This window comes from Anas acuta, chromosome 22 (assembly GCF_963932015.1).
Source record: "Anas acuta chromosome 22, bAnaAcu1.1, whole genome shotgun sequence".
NCBI lineage: Eukaryota > Metazoa > Chordata > Aves > Anseriformes > Anatidae > Anas > Anas acuta.
In genome coordinates, this window is record NC_089000.1 from 2,324,724 (window position 1) to 2,345,081 (window position 20,358).

The 20,358-nt window shown below is 50.1% G+C and overlaps 3 protein-coding genes and 2 long non-coding RNA genes across 5 annotated transcripts; 2 read left to right on the forward strand and 3 right to left on the reverse strand.

Moving 5' to 3' along the window:
• The first annotated feature begins 991 nt into the window (after positions 1-991).
• OTUD3 (OTU deubiquitinase 3) lies at positions 992-10,003 on the forward strand. Its single transcript, XM_068658464.1, has 8 exons — positions 992-1,175; positions 1,422-1,570; positions 2,343-2,455; positions 4,903-5,025; positions 5,716-5,838; positions 6,369-6,465; positions 7,255-7,436; positions 7,765-10,003. The coding sequence occupies exons 1-8, from the start codon at positions 1,042-1,044 to the stop codon at positions 7,939-7,941; spliced, it is 1,098 nt and encodes a 365-aa protein (XP_068514565.1). The 5' UTR covers positions 992-1,041; the 3' UTR covers positions 7,942-10,003.
• Positions 10,004-10,834: 831 nt separating this feature from the next.
• LOC137843341 (uncharacterized) lies at positions 10,835-14,011 on the forward strand. The gene is made up of 2 exons (XR_011089461.1): positions 10,835-11,564; positions 12,586-14,011. It is a non-coding gene; the product is annotated as an uncharacterized lncRNA (long non-coding RNA).
• On the reverse strand, positions 11,752-13,344 carry LOC137843337 (group IIE secretory phospholipase A2-like). The gene is made up of 4 exons (XM_068658466.1): positions 13,212-13,344; positions 12,937-13,090; positions 12,656-12,768; positions 11,752-12,115 (listed from the first exon to the last, which is right to left on the reverse strand). Exons 1-4 carry the CDS (start codon positions 13,237-13,239, stop codon positions 11,973-11,975), a joined length of 438 nt encoding a protein of 145 aa, XP_068514567.1. The 5' UTR covers positions 13,240-13,344; the 3' UTR covers positions 11,752-11,972.
• A 1,506-nt stretch (positions 14,012-15,517) lies between the features above and the next one.
• On the reverse strand, positions 15,518-17,566 carry LOC137843340 (uncharacterized). Its single transcript, XR_011089460.1, has 6 exons — positions 17,287-17,566; positions 16,876-16,972; positions 16,644-16,779; positions 16,188-16,294; positions 15,952-16,100; positions 15,518-15,872 (listed from the first exon to the last, which is right to left on the reverse strand). It is a non-coding gene; the product is annotated as an uncharacterized lncRNA (long non-coding RNA).
• A 911-nt stretch (positions 17,567-18,477) lies between these two features.
• LOC137843339 (basic phospholipase A2 Cdr-13-like) lies at positions 18,478-20,060 on the reverse strand. The gene is made up of 5 exons (XM_068658469.1): positions 19,958-20,060; positions 19,529-19,581; positions 19,082-19,226; positions 18,856-18,962; positions 18,478-18,778 (listed from the first exon to the last, which is right to left on the reverse strand). The coding sequence occupies exons 2-5, from the start codon at positions 19,566-19,568 to the stop codon at positions 18,654-18,656; spliced, it is 417 nt and encodes a 138-aa protein (XP_068514570.1). The 5' UTR covers positions 19,569-19,581; positions 19,958-20,060; the 3' UTR covers positions 18,478-18,653.
• Positions 20,061-20,358: the final 298 nt, after the last annotated feature.

The window sequence follows — 20,358 nt, forward strand, 5'->3', positions numbered from 1 at the left end:
GCATCTTCTGGCGTGGCAGGGAGCTTCTTACACAGGGGTTGAAAAGCAGCTTGGAAGCAGCCTTTTTACCTGATCCTAACCAAGGCCTGTTTGACCTCACAAATGTGACCTGAGAGCCCCTTGGGGGAATCCAACGTGGCTATTTGGTCTTGCCTTGTTTGTCTGCGATGTGCTCTTGTAGCACACCCGTAATGCTCGTGCCTGGGAAGTTGACTCACTCTGTACGTCTGTGTCTGTTTCCACCTTGGGAGTGTTTTTTCAGCTTTCACCAGGAAGCTGTTTGGGTGCACTGCCTGAACAGGGCTAGGAACTGGGATCTGACAGCATCAGGCAAACTGTCCTGTCATACCTGCAGGGCAAAGTAGGGCAAGAAAAAAAAATAAATGGGTAACTGCAGATGGGTTAAAATGGACCCAGTGATCGGGGGCAGCACTGGATGGTGTTAATGGTGGGCTGGTTTTGTTGCTCGCTGCCAGAAGGGTGGCGGAGCAGGAGGCTAACAGATCTCCTGGTGCTGAGCCTTCAGGTGCGGCTGTGGTCTCAGTATGGGGCTTGTAAACAGGCTCTGGAGCAGCCCCACATCTTTTACAGCTGCAGCACCAGGCTCGGTGGTGGTGCTCCCTGTGGTTTAGCAGCTCCCCATCCACCTTGTGCCCAGAAAATGGGTGAAGAAGCCCTTTTCCTAACACACCTGAGCTTCACTCCCAACTGGGCAAACTGGGAGCGGGTCCCAGCGGGTCCCAGTGGGTCCCTTCTCCCTGCCGGCTCCTGGCTCAGACACAAGCTCCCCGTACAGCCTGAGGAAGAGGAGGGAGGCACCGAATCGGGCTCTTTCCAACCCTTTCCAGGCTGCACTCGCAGGACGCACCCTGACATGGATTTCCTGACAGAAACTCGCCCTGGCCTTTCCCTTCTGCAGAGCTGCCTCAGCACATCCCTTGGCGGCGCTGCTCCGCTGCTCCCCGAGTGCCACCTCGCGGGCTCCTCTTCTCCTCCTCTTCCTCTTCCTCCTCCTCCTCCTCCGGAGGCAGGGAGCGGGGAATGTCCCGCAAGCAGGCGGCCAGGGCCCGGCCCGCCGGCCGCAGGAGAGCCCCGAGCCCCTCGGCGGGCGGAGGCGGCCTCGCCAGGCAGCTCCGAGCCCTCGGCCTCAAGCTGCGGGAGGTGCCGGGCGATGGGTGAGTGCCGGGGCCGGCCTTGGGTCCCCGACCCCGGGGGGGGGTCGCTCCTTGCCCGCCCCGAGTCCCCCAAGGGGCTGTGAGGGGTTCGTGGGTTCCCCCCCGCCTGGCACCCGCTGCGCCCAATCTCGTCTCCAGCTGCCCAGGCTGTGTTTTTTCCACTTATACGCAAAGGTCATTGGTTTAATGTTGCTCTCTGTATAGCAGCGTTTCAGAAACACTAACATTTAATTTCTCTCCCCTTAGCAATTGTTTGTTCCGGGCCCTTGGTGACCAGCTTGAGGGACACTCGCGAAACCACCTCAGACATCGCCAGGAGACGGTGGACTACATGGTAAAGCAGCGGGAGGAGTTCGAACCCTTTGTGGAAGATGATGTGCCCTTTGACAGACACGGTACAGACTCTTCAAATAGAAGGGGTTGTTCCAAAATGAGGCTACATCTCCTTTGAGTACCTCTCCACTAAACCGTTTCTCATCCCTGAGCTATGCTGTGGCCACTCTCTAGATTTTAGAAACAGCAGTGAGTTTACTTTTATCTTTGTTATCTTTCTGTAGAAAGATGAGCTATTAAACTTCTCCTGGAACTTGTTTGAATTTAGGAAGAACTTGGAGAAGGAAAGAAAAAGAAAGTCTAGACTTAATAATTTGTTGTTTCCAAAAGGAACTTGAGAAAATGAAGTTTTCTCAAAACTTAAAGTGTTCAAGGGTGAGCAGTGGGTGTGCCATGGCTGATTTCCTTGGATTTCTTTTTCTCCTTGGTACATGTTTTTTCATAGTGTTAACCCAGGGGAAGATGGAAAGCAGAGACCAACGCAGCCTTTGTTCTAACAGCTTTGGGTTTGTGCCAGCTGACATGCAGGTGCTGCGTGAAAGTAGCCTGGTCGTTCAGCACATGGCACCTACCTTCAGAGCTTTACACAGAACTGATGGCCTTGCATAATCAAAGGGTGTACTGTGCTTTTGGAGGTTTCTGTGGCCATTTAAGTCTTAGTAACCTCCGTTGCTACCAGATTCTTGCCTCTACGGTTACCATTTAATAGCTGGGATTTCCTTTCCAAAATTTCTTAGGCCCTTGTTGAAATTTATTTACTTGCTAAACCTCCGGTGCTTTTTGAAGTCTCAGAAACCAGTTCTCCATCTTTTCTGAATGTTTGTTTTCCTTCAGTTACCAACTTGGCAAAGCCGGGTACCTTTGCTGGCAACGATGCTATTGTGGCCTTTGCAAGGAACAATCAAATGAATGTGGTTATTCATCAGCTTAATGCTCCACTGTGGCAGGTGAGAAACAAAACTTCCATATTTTGGCCTAATTTTTAGCTGATGGATACAAACAGCATTGAAACTTTCCAATCTGTTCACAGAGAACAAATGTAGTGGTTGGCAGTACATCCAAGCCAGGATTGTTTCTTGTCGTTTTTTATGAGGGTAGTAGAGGGTTTAAGGGCTAAGCTGAATTCACAGAGTACCAGTGAACTATGTAGGTGAAACAGGGCAGTAAAGAAAAAAAGACCAGGTAAAAGCTGTAGGTGGTGTCTTTGAAAACATTTGAAACGGTGTCAGATGGATTCTGAACCTGAATAAGTTTAAACTCATATTTATATGAAAGCAATGGGCAGTAAGACAGCTCACCTATGTATTAAAAAAATAAATAAAATCAACTGCTTGACCTGCAAGAGAGGAAAGAGGTAATGGAGGTAATGACCCTGCAGGAGAGGTCATGGAGGTGCTGTTCATGTGTTGTTGCTGTTTTGAACCAAATACTCACCTCAGTGCACTGAACTCTTATCGAACTTTTTGCACATCCTCTCAAAAAACTCAACCTCCTTTTTCCCATTCATTGACCTTTCCTGGGCTGTAAATACCACGTTTGTGATGAGGTTCCATTTTGTGTGCCTGAGTGGAGTTTTGTTAGTGAGGGTGTGTCATGAAAATGGCATAAGTAGAGAGAGCTGTCAATAATTGTAATGTACGGTGTCCCCTGCCCACACAGAGGGGATAACGACATGGGGACAGTCTTACCAAGTTGCTCATTTTCCATATTCTACATCCTTTTTTTTTTTTTGAGCCCCACCAGCATTTTGGAAAGAATAGATTACAAAGAGAGCATTTCCAGAGAAGCAGATCAGCAAGATGCTTTAAGCAGATGGTGTGAATCTCTCTGTTGGTCTCAACTCTAAAGCAGATGGTGAATTATCCTTTAATTTTAAGAGAGCCACTGGCATGTGCTGAAGCTAAGGTGGAGAACTGTGAGCAGGAGAAGTGTTTGGGACCTCCAGCTGTTTCTCAGACTGTTGGAGCTGGGCATTTCTGTGCTGACTTCTTAAGGCTTTAAGCACCCTTTACCTTTTATATATATATATTTTGATAGTGACTGCAAATATAGCGATAGAAGTTAGCACAGATGTATAAGTTATTTTGTTGGCTTTTGGGGTTACTGTTTACCTTTTTCTTGTGTTTTTGCTTTTTTTTTTTAACTGCAACTACCTTTTATTTACGATTTCAGTGTATTTTGGAAAGAGCACACACAAAGAAGCTTCGGTTTCTTTGTCAGTAGTTGCCAACTTTCAGAATCTTTCAAGAGCTTCAGCATTTGTTAGATACCTATTTTGACTGGCAAATGAAAAATATTGATGACAGATCTTACTGAAATCCAACACAGTGAACAACTTAGTAAGATAAAAGGCAGGAGTTAAATATAACCAGGCATTGAGTTGGAACTTACGGGTGAGCAAGTGTAAAATAGATGAATGAAGAATATCTGTTGTGAAATCTGAAGTTGTTAATGTAACTCAGAGTGCAGACGTAGTCGAAAGGTGACTTGGTGTAAATTCTGTAAGTTGGGAAAAGACGTAAAAGGATTGGGAAACTCTGAAGCCCTAAAGCAAACTTTTTTATTGTTTGCTTACTGTCATCTTCTCCAGCAAGGGTGTCAGATCTTTGAACTCTGGCTCGACAGGTAAGCAAAGGAGATTTGCAGGTGTGTAATTTTCTGCATTCCTTGCAGGAGTTGAAATGCTGCTGGCTTTTAGCTAATAGCTTGAGACCCTTATGATTGGGGTAGGAATTGTTCTTGCATCAGTATAGATAATATCCACAGCGAGAATTCTCTTACGGAAGCCGCTGTAATTGATGCTGACAAAGCAAAGGAACATCTGTGCTCCTGAGTGGAGTTAATAAATTTTCATGGTTTGGCTTTATTGGTCTTTCTTTTAAAAGCAAAAAATGTCAGCTTCGAATGCGAATCGTTAAAACACCGTCTTGTCACAACAGCAGAACAAAACTTAATCTGGGTGAGGGTTTCCACTGTGGTCCTGATGTGACCAGACTCATGTTCCTCATATTTGAGGGGAAAAAGGCATCGTTTATTGAATGGAGGCTGTTGCTGAAAATGGGACTGGAAGAGATGATCAGAAAATTGTAGAAAACTTAAGAAATTGCTTTGAGCTTAGCCCTGAAGTATTTTCATATCATGTTTTGTTTGTAATGATGTAACTTCTGTGAACTGACCCAGTGCTGTTTATCTTATCCTTGAGACAGAAGTTCTGTTGATACTGTAGGCACATCTGGATTATTAGGTCAACACTTCCTGTGTAAAGATACTCCAGTAGCTATGTACTTTGCTTCCTAGCACAGTGTTTCTCATTGCTTCAAAAAATAATACTAAGAAAAATCCGATGCTGAAGTTAAGGCCAAATCCTCATTTGTGGTCTGCTTGGTTCAATTAGATTCGAGGCACAGACAAAAACAACGCGAGGGAGCTTCACATTGCATATCGGTATGGAGAGCACTATGACAGCGTGAGGAGAATCAACGATGACTCAGAAGCTCCAGCATATCTTCAGATGGAGGTTGGTTACGACAGAATGACCTGAGATGGCTGTGGGGATAAATAACAGCTGACTGTTACTGGTTGATTTGCTTTCTCACTTGCATTGCGATCGAGAGAAGAATTTGGTCCCTGTCTCATGTGGGGATAGAAAAATTCCTAACGTGATTGTAATTAGTACTGCCTGCTCTCTTGAGACCGTATGTGAAGTGCTTAAATTACTGGGCTGGAAATCAGCCTTGAATGTGGTGCAGTGATACGGACTGTAGAAGTCTTGAAGCAACCCCATCTAAATTACATACTCATTACCTCAAATGCAAAAACAAATGGGAGGGAGGAAACGGATGGAAAGGCAATGGCCGGATACAATAATTCTCTTAATATCTCTCTTTTTCCTGTTAAGGAATAAGTTGTGCTGTCTTCAAAGTTCTATGCACACATTTGTATGATGTGTGATATTGTAAGAAAATGAATACTTCATTTAAAAAGCCAGTGATTGTTGGTGTACATGATCTCGTACTATGAGAGTTTGCTTGACAGTGTATGAATTGTGGAAAATGGTTCCAGAGCAAACAGGAGTTACACAATATCCAGAGCTCTTTGATACAGGATGTTTCTGAGAAATTTGTGCCAAAATTAAATCTATGTTAATGGCAGATTTTTTAAAAAATTGTGTATGATGAAATAACTGTATGCTTTGCTTTTCCTTTAGATGCTTTCCAAAAGTGAGGCAAATGAGGAGGAAATGAAGCCAGAGAAGAGTGGCTCTGAAGATGAGACTGAAGTTGAAAAGGAAGCTGCTATACAAAAAGTGTGCAGTGCAACTGGATGTTCAGTAAGTATTGAGTACCCTTTCTTCCTTAAGAAAAATTCCAGAGAGTGTTTGTCCTGGACAATTTCATTACTACAGTCACAAATTGGAATGCATTTTGTCCTAGACTCAAATGCATACTGTGTGTGAATATTGAACAGTTTTGTAAGGTTTGTCTTGCAGTCTCTCAAGAAAATTTGCTTTGAAATTTTACAGAGTTTGTTTCACAAACTGTCTAGTCATTCAGGATGTTTGGGTTTTAGCTGTGGTCATTAGATAACCTGTATGGTTACTGCAGGTTGTACTATGCGAATGCAGAGAATGAAAAGGATCAAGAGTGAAACAGTTATACTGAAATAGTATAATCCTTTTTCCTGGGATCTTTGAGATTTTGAAGTTTTTTTTCCCTCACTTTCTTGAGAAATGGAGTATGGGCTGATTGGAGGCCATGAAAGCAGACAGCAGCCCCCTCCTAGTGGTGCAAATGGTTGCTGAAGAGGTGTCTGTATGTCACTGGTTGGAACTCTCTTTAATGTTATCTTTCTCTTGGACAGGACATTGAGTTAGTAAGCCAGGTTCTGAAAGTGGAAGACTACAACGTAGATTCTGCAATATTTGCCATCCTTCAAGTGAAGGAAATGGAAGGAATTGGTAAGTACGTGGACTTTGTCACTTGCTAACTTCAGACTGCATTCTTCTGAGGCATCGTTCACTGTAAACAGCAGTTCAACAGGGACAGTAGCAGTGGAAGCTTCCTGTTGGCTGTGCTGCTGCCTCAGCTTTTCTGTGCTCGGGAAGGTTATGAGGGCAGATTTTGTGCACCTGTGGAGCCTTGCAGTAACAGTGCGTGTTCTGAGACTGACCTGGCACTGTTGAAGGCCCTGAGCTAAGTTCGTATGAGCCACTGAGCATACCATATCCTAATTGATCTGTTTTGCATTTGTTCTGCTCTACAGTCTTGAAAACTCCATGTAAGATTAGTAATCCCTGGAGCCGTTCTGCGGCCTCCTCACCAGATAACTCAGGTTTACCAGTATCTCAGAGCATGTTCCGTCCTAGATCTGTTCTCTGGAGAACCTGAAGTACAGGTGTAGCCTAGTTCTTGAGCACTAGAGTCCCTGGCTTTTCCCTTGGTTGCCTGTGACATAGGGTCCTCTCTGTGAAGTTACAAGCAGACATTACTAGACCTTTACACTGACGTTCTGTAAAATAACAGCATGCCACTGGATTAGTGTGGAGTGTCCCCTTTCCACATTCCAGCAGATGAAGAATATGTTGTCCTATGTGAGCAGACAGAAGAGGCTACTGAACTTTGTCTTTTTCCCTACTCAATCCAGCTTCCAAAAAAAACAGTTCCAGAAAGCCTGGAAGAAGGAATTGGCTGACACAGAGACAGCTTCTGTGTATAGAGTGTCTGAGAAAAAACTCTGTTGTTGGTAGGTGCTGAGGAGCAGCGCGATCCTCAGAGCAAAGGTCAGAAATCATGCACCTCAGCCCTGTTGGAAGATAACAGAAGTGGTTCAAGAATCTGCGGAAATCAGAATTCGCATCGAGATGAAATAGAAAACCACAAAGGACTGGCTAAATCTAGTGAAAATAGTCAATCCAGCAAAAACCCAAAGGTATGTGAAGGGTGGTTTGACAGTGATATGTGGACATGCTTTAAAGATTAGAGCAGTTCTTAACCAACAATTGTTCTCTTGTTTGAAGTAAAAAGTGCTTCCACTTACTGGATTTTGTAGCTGCTACAGTTGTGACTTTCCTCCAAGTCAAGTGTTTATTAGTGACGTACGGCACTTTTTCTAAAGTGCACAAAGTTCAGATAGTCTGGAATAAAAATTTTCTGGCAGCTGCTTTGGTATCTGCTTGTCTCCCTTCCAGTGTGCTATTTTTCCCCAGCTGGGCAGTAAATGGCTGTTTTCAACTTTGTTTTCATACTTCCCTTTTCAGGTATCAAAAAAACAAAAGAAGGAACAGCAACGACTGGAGAAAAAGAAGAGACAGGAAGAAAGGCACCGACAAAAGGTCTTGGCCAACAAAAGTAACTGTGCAGATAGCAACAGGAGAGAGACGGACTCGGATAACCAGATCACCTTGGTGAAGGCCATGACAGCTCTAAACATATGACTGTTCTGAGCATTCTGGAGAGAAAAGCAAAGGAAACTGATCGAGACAAAACTCCTCTTAAGCAAATTTCCAAGCACCCACTGTCATCTGGAAATCAATTTCTGCAGAGATCTCTGAGCACAAAAGAACTTTGTTTCTTCAATTGCAGGGCAGTTACTCAGTAATTCTACATCAACCTGTGTGAGAGAAGAGAGCTTTAAACTTAACAAACAAGTAGAGGTTTATTTTTGTTCTTATGGAGTTATGTTAAGGTGAGAACCTTTTCCTCACAGCAATGCCAGACTTGCTTTGAGATCTCTTGATATGCTTAGATTTGTTATAGCAACTTTGTGCTTAGTTATGCTTAGAGGAGATTTATTTTACCTTACTGTCAGGGAAAGCGTTAACAGTTCTCAACTCAGGAACACGCTTTTTTTTTTTTTCTATTTAAATTTGAAAAGCAAGGGAACAGAGGAACAGAATCCTTCCGAAAACTAAGTGTTAGCCAACACTATCAAACATAATATTCCTGTTTTCTTTCTCATCCAAGAGAATTAAACCAGTGGGCTCCTGGGACTGCAGAGCCATTTCTTCTGATCTATAAAGTCTCCTGAGGTAGCAATATGATACTCTGCAAGCAGGCATGAGATTTCTGCCGAGATTTGTTACTTGAACATCTGGAATCTCATCTCCTTTGCCATACTTTGGAGCTCTAGGGCCACTGCAGAGCTTTAGTCCAAGCCAGGAACTTGATAGTTGTTAGTCTCCAAATGAAATTTGTATAGCCAATGGATCGAGTGTTCTGGGAACAAGTTTCCAAGCAGCAGTGATCGCTGGGATCCCTGCCTGCTTCACTCTTCATAAATCAAGCTTTTTCCAGAATAGGATTTTCATCTTAAATTCCTCTCGCATATGCTCACCAGGTACTGTGGAATGTATAGCTTGAATGCTGTGGTACTTTTATAGGGAATTTAGACTGAAGTGTAAGGACTGCAGGATTTGGCCCTAGGTTTATGGCTTGCAGTATTTCAGCCTCACTCAGCTTTTGGACTTGCATCAAGCACTAAGCTTTAAGAAACCATGTGCACTTACACACAGTAAACAACAGGAGGCACTTCATCAGCCAGGGCAGAGATGAAATACATTTTTACAAAGTAAGGAACGTTGTTGTTTTTCTTCAGTACATTCTTTGAAGTTTCCAAATCGATATGGAAATGTAAATGCCTTTTTTGACTGAAATGCCAAAACCTGAGGTAGTATTTCTTCATATTCTCTGCTACTGCTCTTGATAGAGCATTTGAACAACAAAAAGGAAGGAGCTGTACTTTAAATACTGATGGTGTAGGCGAACAGGCTTGAATGCTTGTTAAAAAGTTACTTTGGTTCCTGTAAAGAGCTTGGCAGAAATAAAAAGAAATATAAAACAGCTCTTATGCTTTATGGAGGGACAGTGTCTGGGAAGTGAAGAAGCATTATTACGTGCTGCTGTAAGTGCCTGTGGTAGGCATTAGAAATTACTGTAGAGGGAAATCTGAATAGTATTTGGTAGGTAGGAGAACATGGATGAGCCTTGAATTTTCATTGTTGTTTCAAAATCAGTAAAATCCATTTTATGCTAACCATTAGATGACCTGTTAGCAACATTACTTCTGGAATTCTCTTTCCCACCTGACTTTTACAAAAGTGGAAAGAATGGAAAGCTTCAGTGGGACAAAGTGCAAGTCACTTCACCAGTGTGATGAGACTGGAAGGCAGCAGGCACGTCAAGGTAGTTCAGGTAAGTGTATCACCATTGTTTTACCCAGCCATGGAGGGATGTTTTTGAGTTTCTTTTTGGTTATTTACCAACAGTCGTGCCTCATCTGCAATATTTGAACAGCAAAGAAAGTCATCCGTGGTATCCACATGTGCAGCAGCGTTCTGGAAGGTGCCTTCATCTTCTGTTGGGTTTTGCTGAAACTACGCAAGAGTTTTCTTTCCCTTTCCTTTTTTAAATGCTCAGTGGGGCAAACGCTTCTGTTACCAAACCAAATCCCCAGTTTTGGGTATTGAGTGCAATAAAGGTTGTAAAGAACACCGATAATCCTAGAATCATTAATGTTGGAAAAACCCTCCAAGATCATCTGGTCCAGCCATCCCCCTACCACCAATGTCACCCACCAAACCATGTCCCCAAGCACCACGTCCAACCTTTCCTTGAACACCCCCAGGGACGGTGACTCCACCACCTCCCTGGGCAACCCTTCCCAATGTCTGACTGCTCTTTCTGAGCAGAAATGTCTCCTCATTTCCAACCTGAACCTCCCCTGGTGTAACTTGAGGCCATTCCCTCTGGTCCTATAACTGGTTACCTGTGAGAAGAGGCCGACCCCCAGCTCCCCACACCTTCCTTTCAGGCAGTTGCAGAGAGCAATGAGGTCTGCCCTGAGCCTCCTCCAAACCAACCAGGATGCCGTTGGCCTTCTTGGCCACCTGGGCACGCTGCTGGCTTGTGTTCAGGTGAGCATCAACTAACACCCCCAGGTCCCTTTCCCTGCACAGCTTTCCAGCCACTCTGCCCCCAGCCTGTAGTGCTGCATGGGGTTGCTGTGCCCCGAGTGCAGGACCCGGCCCTTGGCTATGTTGAACCTCATCCCATGGCCTCTGCCCATCGACCCATCCTGCCCAGGTCCCTCTGCACCCTCGGGTGTGCCAGCCAAGCTGGATGAATGGTGTTTTAGGGGAAGTGTGGGTTAAAAGCAAAACTTCCGGATTATTTTAACGCATCTGCATCTCTTCATTTTGTTAATAGGCAGGAAAGGCTGGGCATTGAGTAGTTGTGACCAGAACCATTTCTGTGGATGCACTCTGGCTGCTGAGGCACACGCTCACCTGTCAGCTTTCGTGGTCTTTGGAAACTTTGACAAAGGTGGGCAAATTAGGTCATTAATATGATCTTATTAAGGCAGTGTGTGCACGTGTCACTCTGTGCATGAACCTTGCTGGTACCTGGAGCACAGCCTGTTTGCACACACAAACCTTAGAGGGCAGCATTGACTTCATCAGCTCTATCCCAGCTCGTTTCTTTCTCATCTTCCCTTTTTGATAGAAATGTGTTGTTCACTTTTCTGACTGAGGAGAAGCTTAGATATAACTCGAAGAAATCCTCTCTCTAACAGTGGAAAGCTATTGAGTGACCCTAGGAAAAAAAAAATAAATATATATATATATATATTAAAATAACAACCTTGTAGAAAAGCTATTAAAATTATAACCTTGTAGAATCACAGAACTATCTAGGTTGGAAAAGACCTTCGAGATCAACTCTAACCATCAGCCTGACCCACCAAGTCCCACCACCAAACTGCATCCCATAGTGCCCCTACAGAGTTCTGCACCCCACAGAGGGTGCAACCCCATAGAGGGGTGCCAAACTGAGCACAGTCTTTGAGGCCAAAGGCAGCATGGAGGCACTTCCACCTCCCAGGTGTGATGAGCAGCTGACCCTCGTTCATTAGGACTAATTGCTGCTGCCATGCACCTCCTGGGGGACCTGCCTCATTCCAGAACCCTGTGAGGACTTACTCAAAGATGGGGGTGCAAGAAGGAGCCACCCTGAAACCCCTGTGATGCTGGAGGAGCTGCTGGCAGTGCCCGGTGCCCTAGTAAGTCCTAATTGCTTAAGGAGTCAATTTGTGAGCAGGAAGGGGACAGTTTGCACCCGTGGTCTGGTCGCCCTGGGGTGCTGGACCTATTGGGTCTCTGGGGAGAGCTACAGGTTTCCCACCCACCCAGGCACTGAGTCTTAAAACAGGAAAACACATTAGAAATTGTAGAAATTGCATTTAGAAATTTTCTTTGAAACTTATTTTTATTTGAAAAAATCTTTTTTTTTTTTTTCATGATGTATTGAGTTACAAGGAGTGGGTGGGCTTTCCTTGTGCGCAGGTTCAGGGTTCGGCCTCCGAATGACATTTTGGTGCAGTGGGGGCCAGAACTGTGCCTTACTCCATCTCACTGCAGGAGAAGAAACCAATTTAGAGCATTTCCATCCGATTTCAAGGCTGGCTTCTTTAGCAGCGGGGACGTGAACCCTTGCACCGAAGGTTTAAGTAATTTTTGTAGCTTTTGTTGTAGGTCCCAAGGGTCCTCTTGAAGCACTCTGCTGCTGCCTTGTCACACTCGCAGGCTGTTGTTTGGCAGGTATTCCCACCTCCTGGGGAAGGAAAAAAAGGAGCAAGAGTTGGAGGTTATCTTTTGAATCATTCCCACTGGCATACGTAGCTGTCAACTCCGGGTAGTCAGCCCTCCTGCCACCATCCTACCCCCGTGCACAGAGTGGCTACAAACCAAGCATGACCCCAGCGGGAGCTTTTCATTTCCTTTACATCTAGTTCTGTATAGATACTTGTTCTGCTCATGAGAACGTGCTTCTTTTTGATTCAGACCCCCCAAAATGGCAGTGTTTGCTCTGGGTGGATGGGAGGACGATCAGGAAATTGGGGTGACAGCACCACGTCCCCATCCAAGTCAGGTCACCTCAAGAGTTCTGCATCCAGCTTGGTCACGTTGCTATCTACCCCCTACAGAAGGGCAACCCCCATCCTTTGGGAGGTCTCCTAGCTCTAAACTTCACCATTAATTGCATTATTTCTGGCACCTTTCCCTGCTTTCTACCCCCTCCAGGTTGATCTAAAGGACGCCAAGGGAAAGAGATTCCCCGAGAGCATGGCTTTGGCCTCGCGCTGCCTCTTACCGCAGACAATCTGGCTTCCCTGGATAGAGTATTTGTAATGGACCAGGACAGGATTACAGCCACGGGATGATGACTTCAGCCTGCTGTAGCAGCAGTCGTGGGCATGGCAGCACCTGGTATCACAAAAGGCACCGTGCCATCAGGGGAACAGCGGGGAGATCACTGCAGCAGCTACCACCCGGTGGCTCCTGCAGTGCCTGCTCCAGCTGCACCCCCTTTGAGCTTTGGGAGGAGAAGAGGGCTGGAAGCATCCTCTCCATCTCCCCCAGCTCCTCACTCACCAGTCCGTCGCATCCAGAGGTTGCTTGCCTCCCCCCAAGCCGCAGTAGCAGCCGTAGCCATTGTACGCCAGCGGGTTCTTACCCGTCTTCAGCTTGATCATCTTACCAAACTGAAACGCGCTGCCATCCACGTCCACGGGGACCAGCCCTACGACTGGAGACCTGCCGTTAGGAGCACCAGAACAAAGCCCCCACCCAACCATCCGCCCCAAAACCCGAATTATGGTGCCTTTAGGGAAGCTGTTATCCCCAGGATGCCTCCAGGCGGTACTTACGGCAGACAAGGAGCACCAAGAGCTTCATGGTTGGCGGCGAGCAGCTCTGGAGTGGGGTGAGCCTTCGGGTCCTGCACCTTCGGGTGCGCTCAGCTGCACCTCTTATAGCCAACGCGTGCCCGCTCAGCCTGGCTCCTCCTCTGTTGTCTCCACAGCGGGCAAATATTGACAGTCCTCGCCACATCGGTCCCGTTACGTGTGCAAGCTGCTCTCCTCTTGGATGGGGGCCTGCTCGGATGCAAATCCCTTTCTCGGAAAAGTCGGGGCGCCCTTTGATGGGAGGTTTGGGTGGACTGGGATGAGTTGGGTCAAGCCTGTGCACGGCTCCGGGTATCTCAGCGCCCTGAACAAAATGGGAAAACTCGAGGGAAAAGAGCAGCAATATGGTTCCTGGATGGCTGTTAGGTTTTTTTGATGTCTCGGTTAGAAAGCTCCATTCTGTGTCTTGCTGGTTGCCATAATGACTCGCTTGGGCAGGGAAAAAACACAACCAGTGCAAAGCATCCCCCTCCCCTGTTTTTTTGTGCAACTGGGAGCTTGCTGGTGCCCAGATGCCCCTTGCCAGATCAGCCTCCAGGCAAGGAAAAAAAAATGTGAGTGGTATATAATGGAAGGCTGATAAAGGGGGTGATGGTGTCATTGGCTTGGAGGGCATCTCTAATTAGGTGATGCCCAAAGACCATTTTAGCCATTTTTTTCTGGTGCAGAGGTCGCAGGTGCCTCGTGTCGTGTGCCTCGCAGAGCACTTTGCCAGAAACCCCGGCACTGAGACAGGGAGAGGAAATCCACTGTCACTGAAACTGAGACAGGGAACGAGGATGTGGCTGCGTGGATATCAGAGGGATGGTGAGAAAAAGGAACTGGGCTCAGGGCCTCAGCAACTCTCTCTTCCCCGCCTGGTACTTGTCTTCCCCCCCTGATGAGGCTGGGCCTTGCTCATGGGGTTTTTGCCCCTCTGGCAGCACCACAGCCTTGGCTTTTGCTGAATTTACACACACGTTTGCACAAAGTTGCCTCTTTTCACACCGTGCACCAATTCCAGCACTGCCTCCAGCACTTTTGCACCCCATTTATTGCACCTGAGGTAACAGAGCAGCCCCTGGAGCCCGAAATGAGCTGATCTGTACAGCCAGATGTCCGAGCAGGAAAATACATAGAAAGTTAAAATTAATCCAGAATTTAAATAGAGAGCGAGTGTGTTTCGGCTCATCCTGGTGTGCAATCTGTCTGCTCGAGCACCCCTGTCCCATCTCGGCAAGGATTTGATCCTTGATTTACGCCCTGCAAACAGCAGCTGCTCGGCACGGGGCTGCGCTCTCCTTCCTGGTGGGTGCTCGTCCACCCCCCAGGCTGAACACCGGGCGCCTGGTTCACAGCTGGAGGGAAACCTTTCTGGTTTGAGGGACACTTCCTTATTCGAGGGGTGCTTCCCGATTTAAGGGATACTTCCTAGTGCGATCGAGTTCAGCTCTGGGGCAAGCCGGGGTGGGAATTGCAGCTGCCAATGGCCAGGGCACAGCAGAGCACCCTCCAACCCCAGAGAAACCCCTTTTTGTCCCCATTTTTGGGGTTGCGTTTCACTGCAGAGCCCCGTGGCAGCTTGCAGTGCTCTCCAAGTCCTCGGAGGAGGTGAGACCAGCAGAAAACCTGCATCACTGGGATGCTTGAGGCAGGAGGAAGCAGCCACAGCCTAAGCTGCCTTTTCCTAGGGGACGTGCTGGGGGTTGTTGCAAAATAAGGCCGAAACATTCTTTTCTGGTGAGAAAGATGTTTTGCTCTGTTCCGAGAGTTAGGCAAGCGTGAGCTCCCTGGCTGTCCCAGGGCAGCAAAGCTCATCGGCACCCAGCCCTCCTGCGGCTTTGTGCCTGTCCCCAGCCTTTCACAGCAGCTTCCAGCCCTTCTGCCTGGAGGCAACTGCAAATTTCGGGAGCCTGGAGGCTGGGGCCGAAGCCGTGCGGTTGCTGTTGAAGTAACCTTCACCCGGCAGAAATTGGCACGTGTTTTATTCCAGCAGTGCCTAAACCTCGTGCCGTGCCTCACCTGGTGAGACCAGGCACAAGCCAGGCAAAGGCGAGCTCTGAGCCATTTGGAAACGCTGCTGCAGGATGCAAGAACCTCCTGCTGGCAGTGTTAAATCAGGAGCTCCAGGCATCGGGGGTGATGTTTGAAACAGGCTCTGGGCTCTGCTGCTCGGCTCCAGTTTTAGGGTTTGGGTATTTCAGCGGGAAGCCCTGCGCACAGGTGAGTTTCTCCCCGGTGCCAGGCATTGTCACTGGGTACGGCGGAGTCGCAGCACAAAGAGGACCAAAGCTTTTTGCTCTCTGGCTTTATTTTGGAATATTTATTCTGGAATACTCGGAATATTCAAAAATATTTTATATCTTTTATTTGGAATATTTATTTTAGTTTCATTCTGCGGTGAAGCAAAGAGCTGGGGGAGCCACGACGTTTCCGTGCAGCGACTTGCGCGTGGGGAGCTGGAGCCAAAGGGGACAAATTGCCAGCTTGTGCTGGCTTCCATCATCTCGCCCTTCACTGAGACAAGGCGCAGGTGTCCCGCTCCTCCCTTGTTTTTCTGAGCAGAAATATCGCATCTGTGCAGCTCTCCCTCCTCGGATCCAGTGTCTGATGACGCAGCTTCGCACGAGGGCGGCTTTCCTCCTGTCGAAGCCAAAACAAAGCCCCGAGGAAGAGGGTTGGGAAGGGCTCCTGGCGCCGTGCTGAGCCCCCCTCTGCTTACCAGCACGGAGGTGGGTTCGTGAAGGGCCTCGCTCCATCAGCAGCGCCTGCCTCGGCCCTGGCACCTCATCAGCGCCCGGCTGCGTGCCCAGCAGAGCCGCGTCGCCCGCTCGCATTTGCAGGCTCCTCGCTGGCACCGGGTCCCCGAGCCTGCGGGGAGCGAGAGGAAGAACAGCGCGGGGATGGTGCTTGGGGGATGGCTCCAGGGTGATCCCAAAACTCAGCCAGGGGACTTACTGCAGGCAGGACCCCCTGCCTGGGGGGCGGCGAGGCGCTGGCTTTGTCCCACACGGCAGCGGCGCGCGGCCAGCCGGGCGTAGCAGCAGGCACGGAGCCGGCAGCACCTGCAGCGAGAAGGAGAGCCTGGCCGCAGGCGAAATGCAGCCGTGGCTGCTCTCTAACCTGTCCACAACGGGCTCTGCAAGCAGGTTTTTGCATCCCCTCCTGCACCAAAACACCCAGGAGCTGCTCCGGGATGCTCTCCAGCCCCATCCTGCTTTTCCCCTGTCCTACACCGAGCCTCTTCTCAGCTTCCCTGTGCCACCCAGAGAGCCTTTGTGCATCCTGGCTTTGGGACCACTCCTGCCCCTCCGCTGCCATCCCAGCAGTTTTAACTGTTTGTCTCTGCCTCTCCAGGGTTGAAAGAAGAGGTGAGCACTGCCTCGCTTCCCCAAAAACCTGCTGTTGCTGTACCGGTGCATTGAAGCCTTCGCTGCGTGCCCGCGGCCCCATCCCGAGTCGCAGATGTGCGCAGTCAGGTTTCCCACCGTGCTGCCCTCCAGCCCCGGGGCGAATGCAGGCGGGAGCTTTCCGTGAGCAGCGAGCATGCCTGGAGCAACCAGAAAGTGGGATTTTATGAGTTAGGTACAGAAATCTGCCCTGGGCAGCTGGAGCAGGGGATGTTTTGCAGCCTGGCCGCACTCACCACAAGCAAGCAGCAGGGCGAGGACCACCAGCAGGACCTTCATCTTCCTCTTACCCGGACCAGGGAGGAGAAACGACACCGCTCAGCAAACTTTCTTCTGAAATGAGGTCAGATCGTCTCAAAATTTGGAGGGAGAAAGGCAGGGGTGCCTCCTTACACCAAGGGTGTAAACACATCCTGGTGCTGCCCTGCCGCCCAGACCTCTCCCCGCTCCCGTACCACCGCTCCTGGCACCCAGGCAGGACTGGGCAGCCACAAGCTGTGCCTGCAGCCCCTCTGCCGAGCTTCTCCCTTTAAAAAACAGAGTGAGACGCAGCGTGCTGCTGCCTCCTTCCAGCACCCCCACCCTATTTTTGTCCCTGCAGCAGCCCCACGGGTGCGGGCGGTGGGCTGAGGCTGGGGGCTGCTCACCGGGGGACGGCGACGGCTCCGGATCCTCGCTGACTGCCGAGTGCTGCCCTTCAGCTCCCAGCTGGAAGCCCCAAAATGCCTCCTCCGGCCCCGCACGCCGTCCTGCTACGCCCCTTGGCTCGCCGGCCAAACCCATCCTCTCCTCGCAGCCCGGCCTTACGCAGCCCAGAGCCCCCCAAGCACCCTCCCGGTGCCACCCCGGGGCTCTCAGCAGCCTCCTGGTGAGCTCCCGGTGCTGTCTGCAGCTTATCAGTGCTTCCCAGGACACCCCAGTGCCCTCCCACTGTCCCCCAGTACCGTCCAGAGCTTTCCAGTAAACTCGCAGAGACTCCTTGGTGCTGACTAGGGACTGCCAGGCACCCTCCTGCTGATAGTGGCTCAATAATTTCCTGGGGCTCCCCAGTCCCCTCCAGAGCCCCCGAGGACATTCCCAGTGCCCCCAGTGCTCTTTAGAGCCCCCGTTGCCTTCCTGCTGCCCCCCAGTGCTATCTGGAGGCTCCCAGTACTCCCCCCAGTTCTTTCTGGGAGGGCACTGGAGTGCTCCAGACAGCACAGGGTGGGGAGGGGGGGGGTGTACAGGGATGTTACTGCAGGTGCTATAAAGCACTGGGGGCGTACTGGGGGTACTGGGCAGTACTGAGGCCCATGTGCATTGTACTGGGAGGCATCAGGAGGGGATTGAGGGGCACTGGGGGGCACTGGGAGGCACTGGGAGCACACTGCCAGGTTGTAGATGGCACTGGTAAGGGTGTCGAGGGGCTCCAGGCAGCACCTGGGGACACTGGGGATGTACTGGGGGGTCTCTAGCCAGCACTGGAAGGCACTGGGAGGTTGGTGAGTGGTTCTGTAAAGCCCAGGCTGGTACTGGATGTGTGCTCAGAGGCTCTGGAATGTACTGGGGGGCACTGGGAGGCTACAGGGGGGTCTTTAGTCAGCACTGGGGGGGAACCAGGAGGGTGCTGGGAGGCTCTAGAGAGATCTGGGGATTGCTGGGTGGAGCACTGGTGAGCCCTATACAGCACTGAGGCGTAACTGGGAGCACTGGGAGCGTGCTGTAAAGGACCTAGTGGTGCGCAGGGCACCCTCCCAGTGCCCGATGAGTGTCCACAGAGCCTGCGACGTGCTCAGGGAGGGCAACGCTGGGCATTTACAGGGCTTGTGCCCTGCCCAGCAGCAGCTCACCGAGCAAACGGGGATGCTTTAAGCCCAAGATTTATTTTCACACCGATACAAACTCAATGCTGACACAGCCCAGGCAGGTAGGAGCACAGCTCAGCCCGGCCGTGCAGCTCCAGGTGCAAAACCCCGTTGGGAGCAGAGGGCAAACCCGAAGCATCTCCTCCTCCTCGTGCTGTCCCCAGCCCCTGTCACCTGCACCTGTAGCGGGGGTACAGGCGGTAGCGCTTTCTGTAGCTCCCCAGGCTGTTCCTCAGGCACAGCCCCAGGCTGCGGTCGCACTCGCAGGAGAGCTGGGCGCACCAGGAGTCCCGACCTGCAGGGGATCAGCTCCAATTCTCATTTTATTGTATTTGAGGGGGGGAAAAACCCCTTTTCAATGCCCCCACTTACTGCAGGTGGGGCTGCCGCCGTGCCAGCTGTAGCGGTAGCGCTGCTTCTTGGCATTGCAGTCATGGCGCTCGAGGCCGTCGTAGCAGGTGTCGTGCAGCTGGCAGCACCTGTGTACGATTTTTAGCGTTTATTTCCTTCCCTGCTTCCCCTATTCCCCAGGTTTGCAGCCGAAGGTGTCCGCGGGATGGTAAAATTTTGGGCAGAGTGATCTCGAGCGGGTGCTCACCTGTCCGTGGCGTCCTTGGGCCGGCCGCGGCCACCCAGGCCACAGTAGCAGCCGTAGGAGGAGTAGTACAGGAAGGCGTTTCTCCCGGTCACCTTCGTGAGCATCTTCTGCAGATCCCAGAGGTTCCCCCCGGCCTGGGATGAGCCTGGGGGAAAATCAGAGGGGCTGACACCACCCCTGTGTCCCCCCCGTTAAAGCAGCAGCAGCGAGGACGCCGCCTCTTTGCCATCCTCCTGGTACCCCTGCGTGGGGTCTTCTGCTGCAACCTCACCTCCTGCGACAGGGGGGACTTGTTCCCAGGGTGTGAGGGACAATTTTTAGGGTGTTGTAACAAGTTTCAGAGAGGTGGTGACAAAGGGAAAAGGGAAAGGAGGAAAACCCAGCAGGGCTGGCCCCCATCGTGGTGTCGGATGCTTCTGGGGCCACCCTGAGAGCCAGGACACCTACCCCAGGCAGACAGCACGGCCAGCACGAGGAGGGAGTTCATCTTTTTGGTGATTCTGGAAGAAGAAACCAAACCCACATCATTTCCCTGCTGCATCAGCAAGGCTCTCACATCAGGCGGCCTCTCCTCTCTGCTCCCTCGCCCAGGGGCAGCGGCGGTGCCTGGCTGGGGATGGAGCAGGGAGGCTGGGCCCGGTGCTGCCCAGACTTTGGTGAAGAAAGGGGAAAAAAAAAGCAAAATGAAGAGAAAGCAGAAAAAGTTGGAGCCCTCGAGGGATACGGCCCCAGCCTGGTGTCTCAAAGAGCCTCTCCTCTGCTGCTCGGCCCTGATTTTTCTACCTGTGCCTCCATCCCTGCTCGCAGCACAGCTTTTGGTTAAGGTAGGAAAGGGGGAAAGGGAATAAATGAAAGCGTTCCTGCATCCCTGCTTACCTCGGGGAAGCCTCTGCCGCTCACAGGGCAGTGGTCAGCCTGGATCCCTTTATATAGGGTTTGCTCCCCCCTCTGCTGACCCGCTGCCGGCGGTCAACTCGCCCTGATTTTGCTGATGGGACTTTTCAGGAAAGGAGAAGGCGCCGTCCTTCCCCTTTACAGGAATGCAACCACCCCTGGCCCCCTGGTCGGTGCTGGCAGCGATGCTGGGGAAGCAGCAGGGTTTCCCTGCACAGGGCCAGCAGGGGGAAGGCAATCCTTAAATGCTGGCAAAAAAAAAAAAAAAAAGGCTCGCCTGTGGAAAGTACAGCAGCTGAAAGAGAAAATCCCTTGGTCAATAGAAATGTCAAATTTTCTTAGCGAGTAAACATCAGAGGAGGGTCTCAAACCTTCTCCCACGT

What these genes read in the sequence shown, in the direction of transcription:
- LOC137843339 (XM_068658469.1), bottom strand. Translation starts at nt 19,568, where the DNA reads ATGAACTCCCTCCTCGTGCTGGCCGTGCTGTCTGCCTGGG. An exon ending in GGCCGTGCTGTCTGCCTGGG is followed by an intron (nt 19,227 to 19,528) that starts GTAGGTGTCCTG and finishes ATTTTCCCCCAG; the next exon opens with GCTCATCCCAGGCCGGGGGG. An exon ending in CCCAAGGACGCCACGGACAG is followed by an intron (nt 18,963 to 19,081) that starts GTGAGCACCCGC and finishes AATCGTACACAG; the next exon opens with GTGCTGCCAGCTGCACGACA.
- LOC137843337 (XM_068658466.1), bottom strand. Translation starts at nt 13,239, where the DNA reads ATGAAGCTCTTGGTGCTCCTTGTCTGCC. An exon ending in CCTCTGGATGCGACGGACTG is followed by an intron (nt 12,769 to 12,936) that starts GTGAGTGAGGAG and finishes TTGTGATACCAG; the next exon opens with GTGCTGCCATGCCCACGACT. An exon ending in GGGAAGCCAGATTGTCTGCG is followed by an intron (nt 12,116 to 12,655) that starts GTAAGAGGCAGC and finishes TTCCTTCCCCAG; the next exon opens with GAGGTGGGAATACCTGCCAA.
- OTUD3 (XM_068658464.1), top strand. Translation starts at nt 1,042, where the DNA reads ATGTCCCGCAAGCAGGCGGCCAGGGCCCGGCCCGCCGGCCGCAGGAGA. An exon ending in CGGGAGGTGCCGGGCGATGG is followed by an intron (nt 1,176 to 1,421) that starts GTGAGTGCCGGG and finishes CTCTCCCCTTAG; the next exon opens with CAATTGTTTGTTCCGGGCCC. An exon ending in GCAGTGCAACTGGATGTTCA is followed by an intron (nt 5,839 to 6,368) that starts GTAAGTATTGAG and finishes TCTCTTGGACAG; the next exon opens with GACATTGAGTTAGTAAGCCA.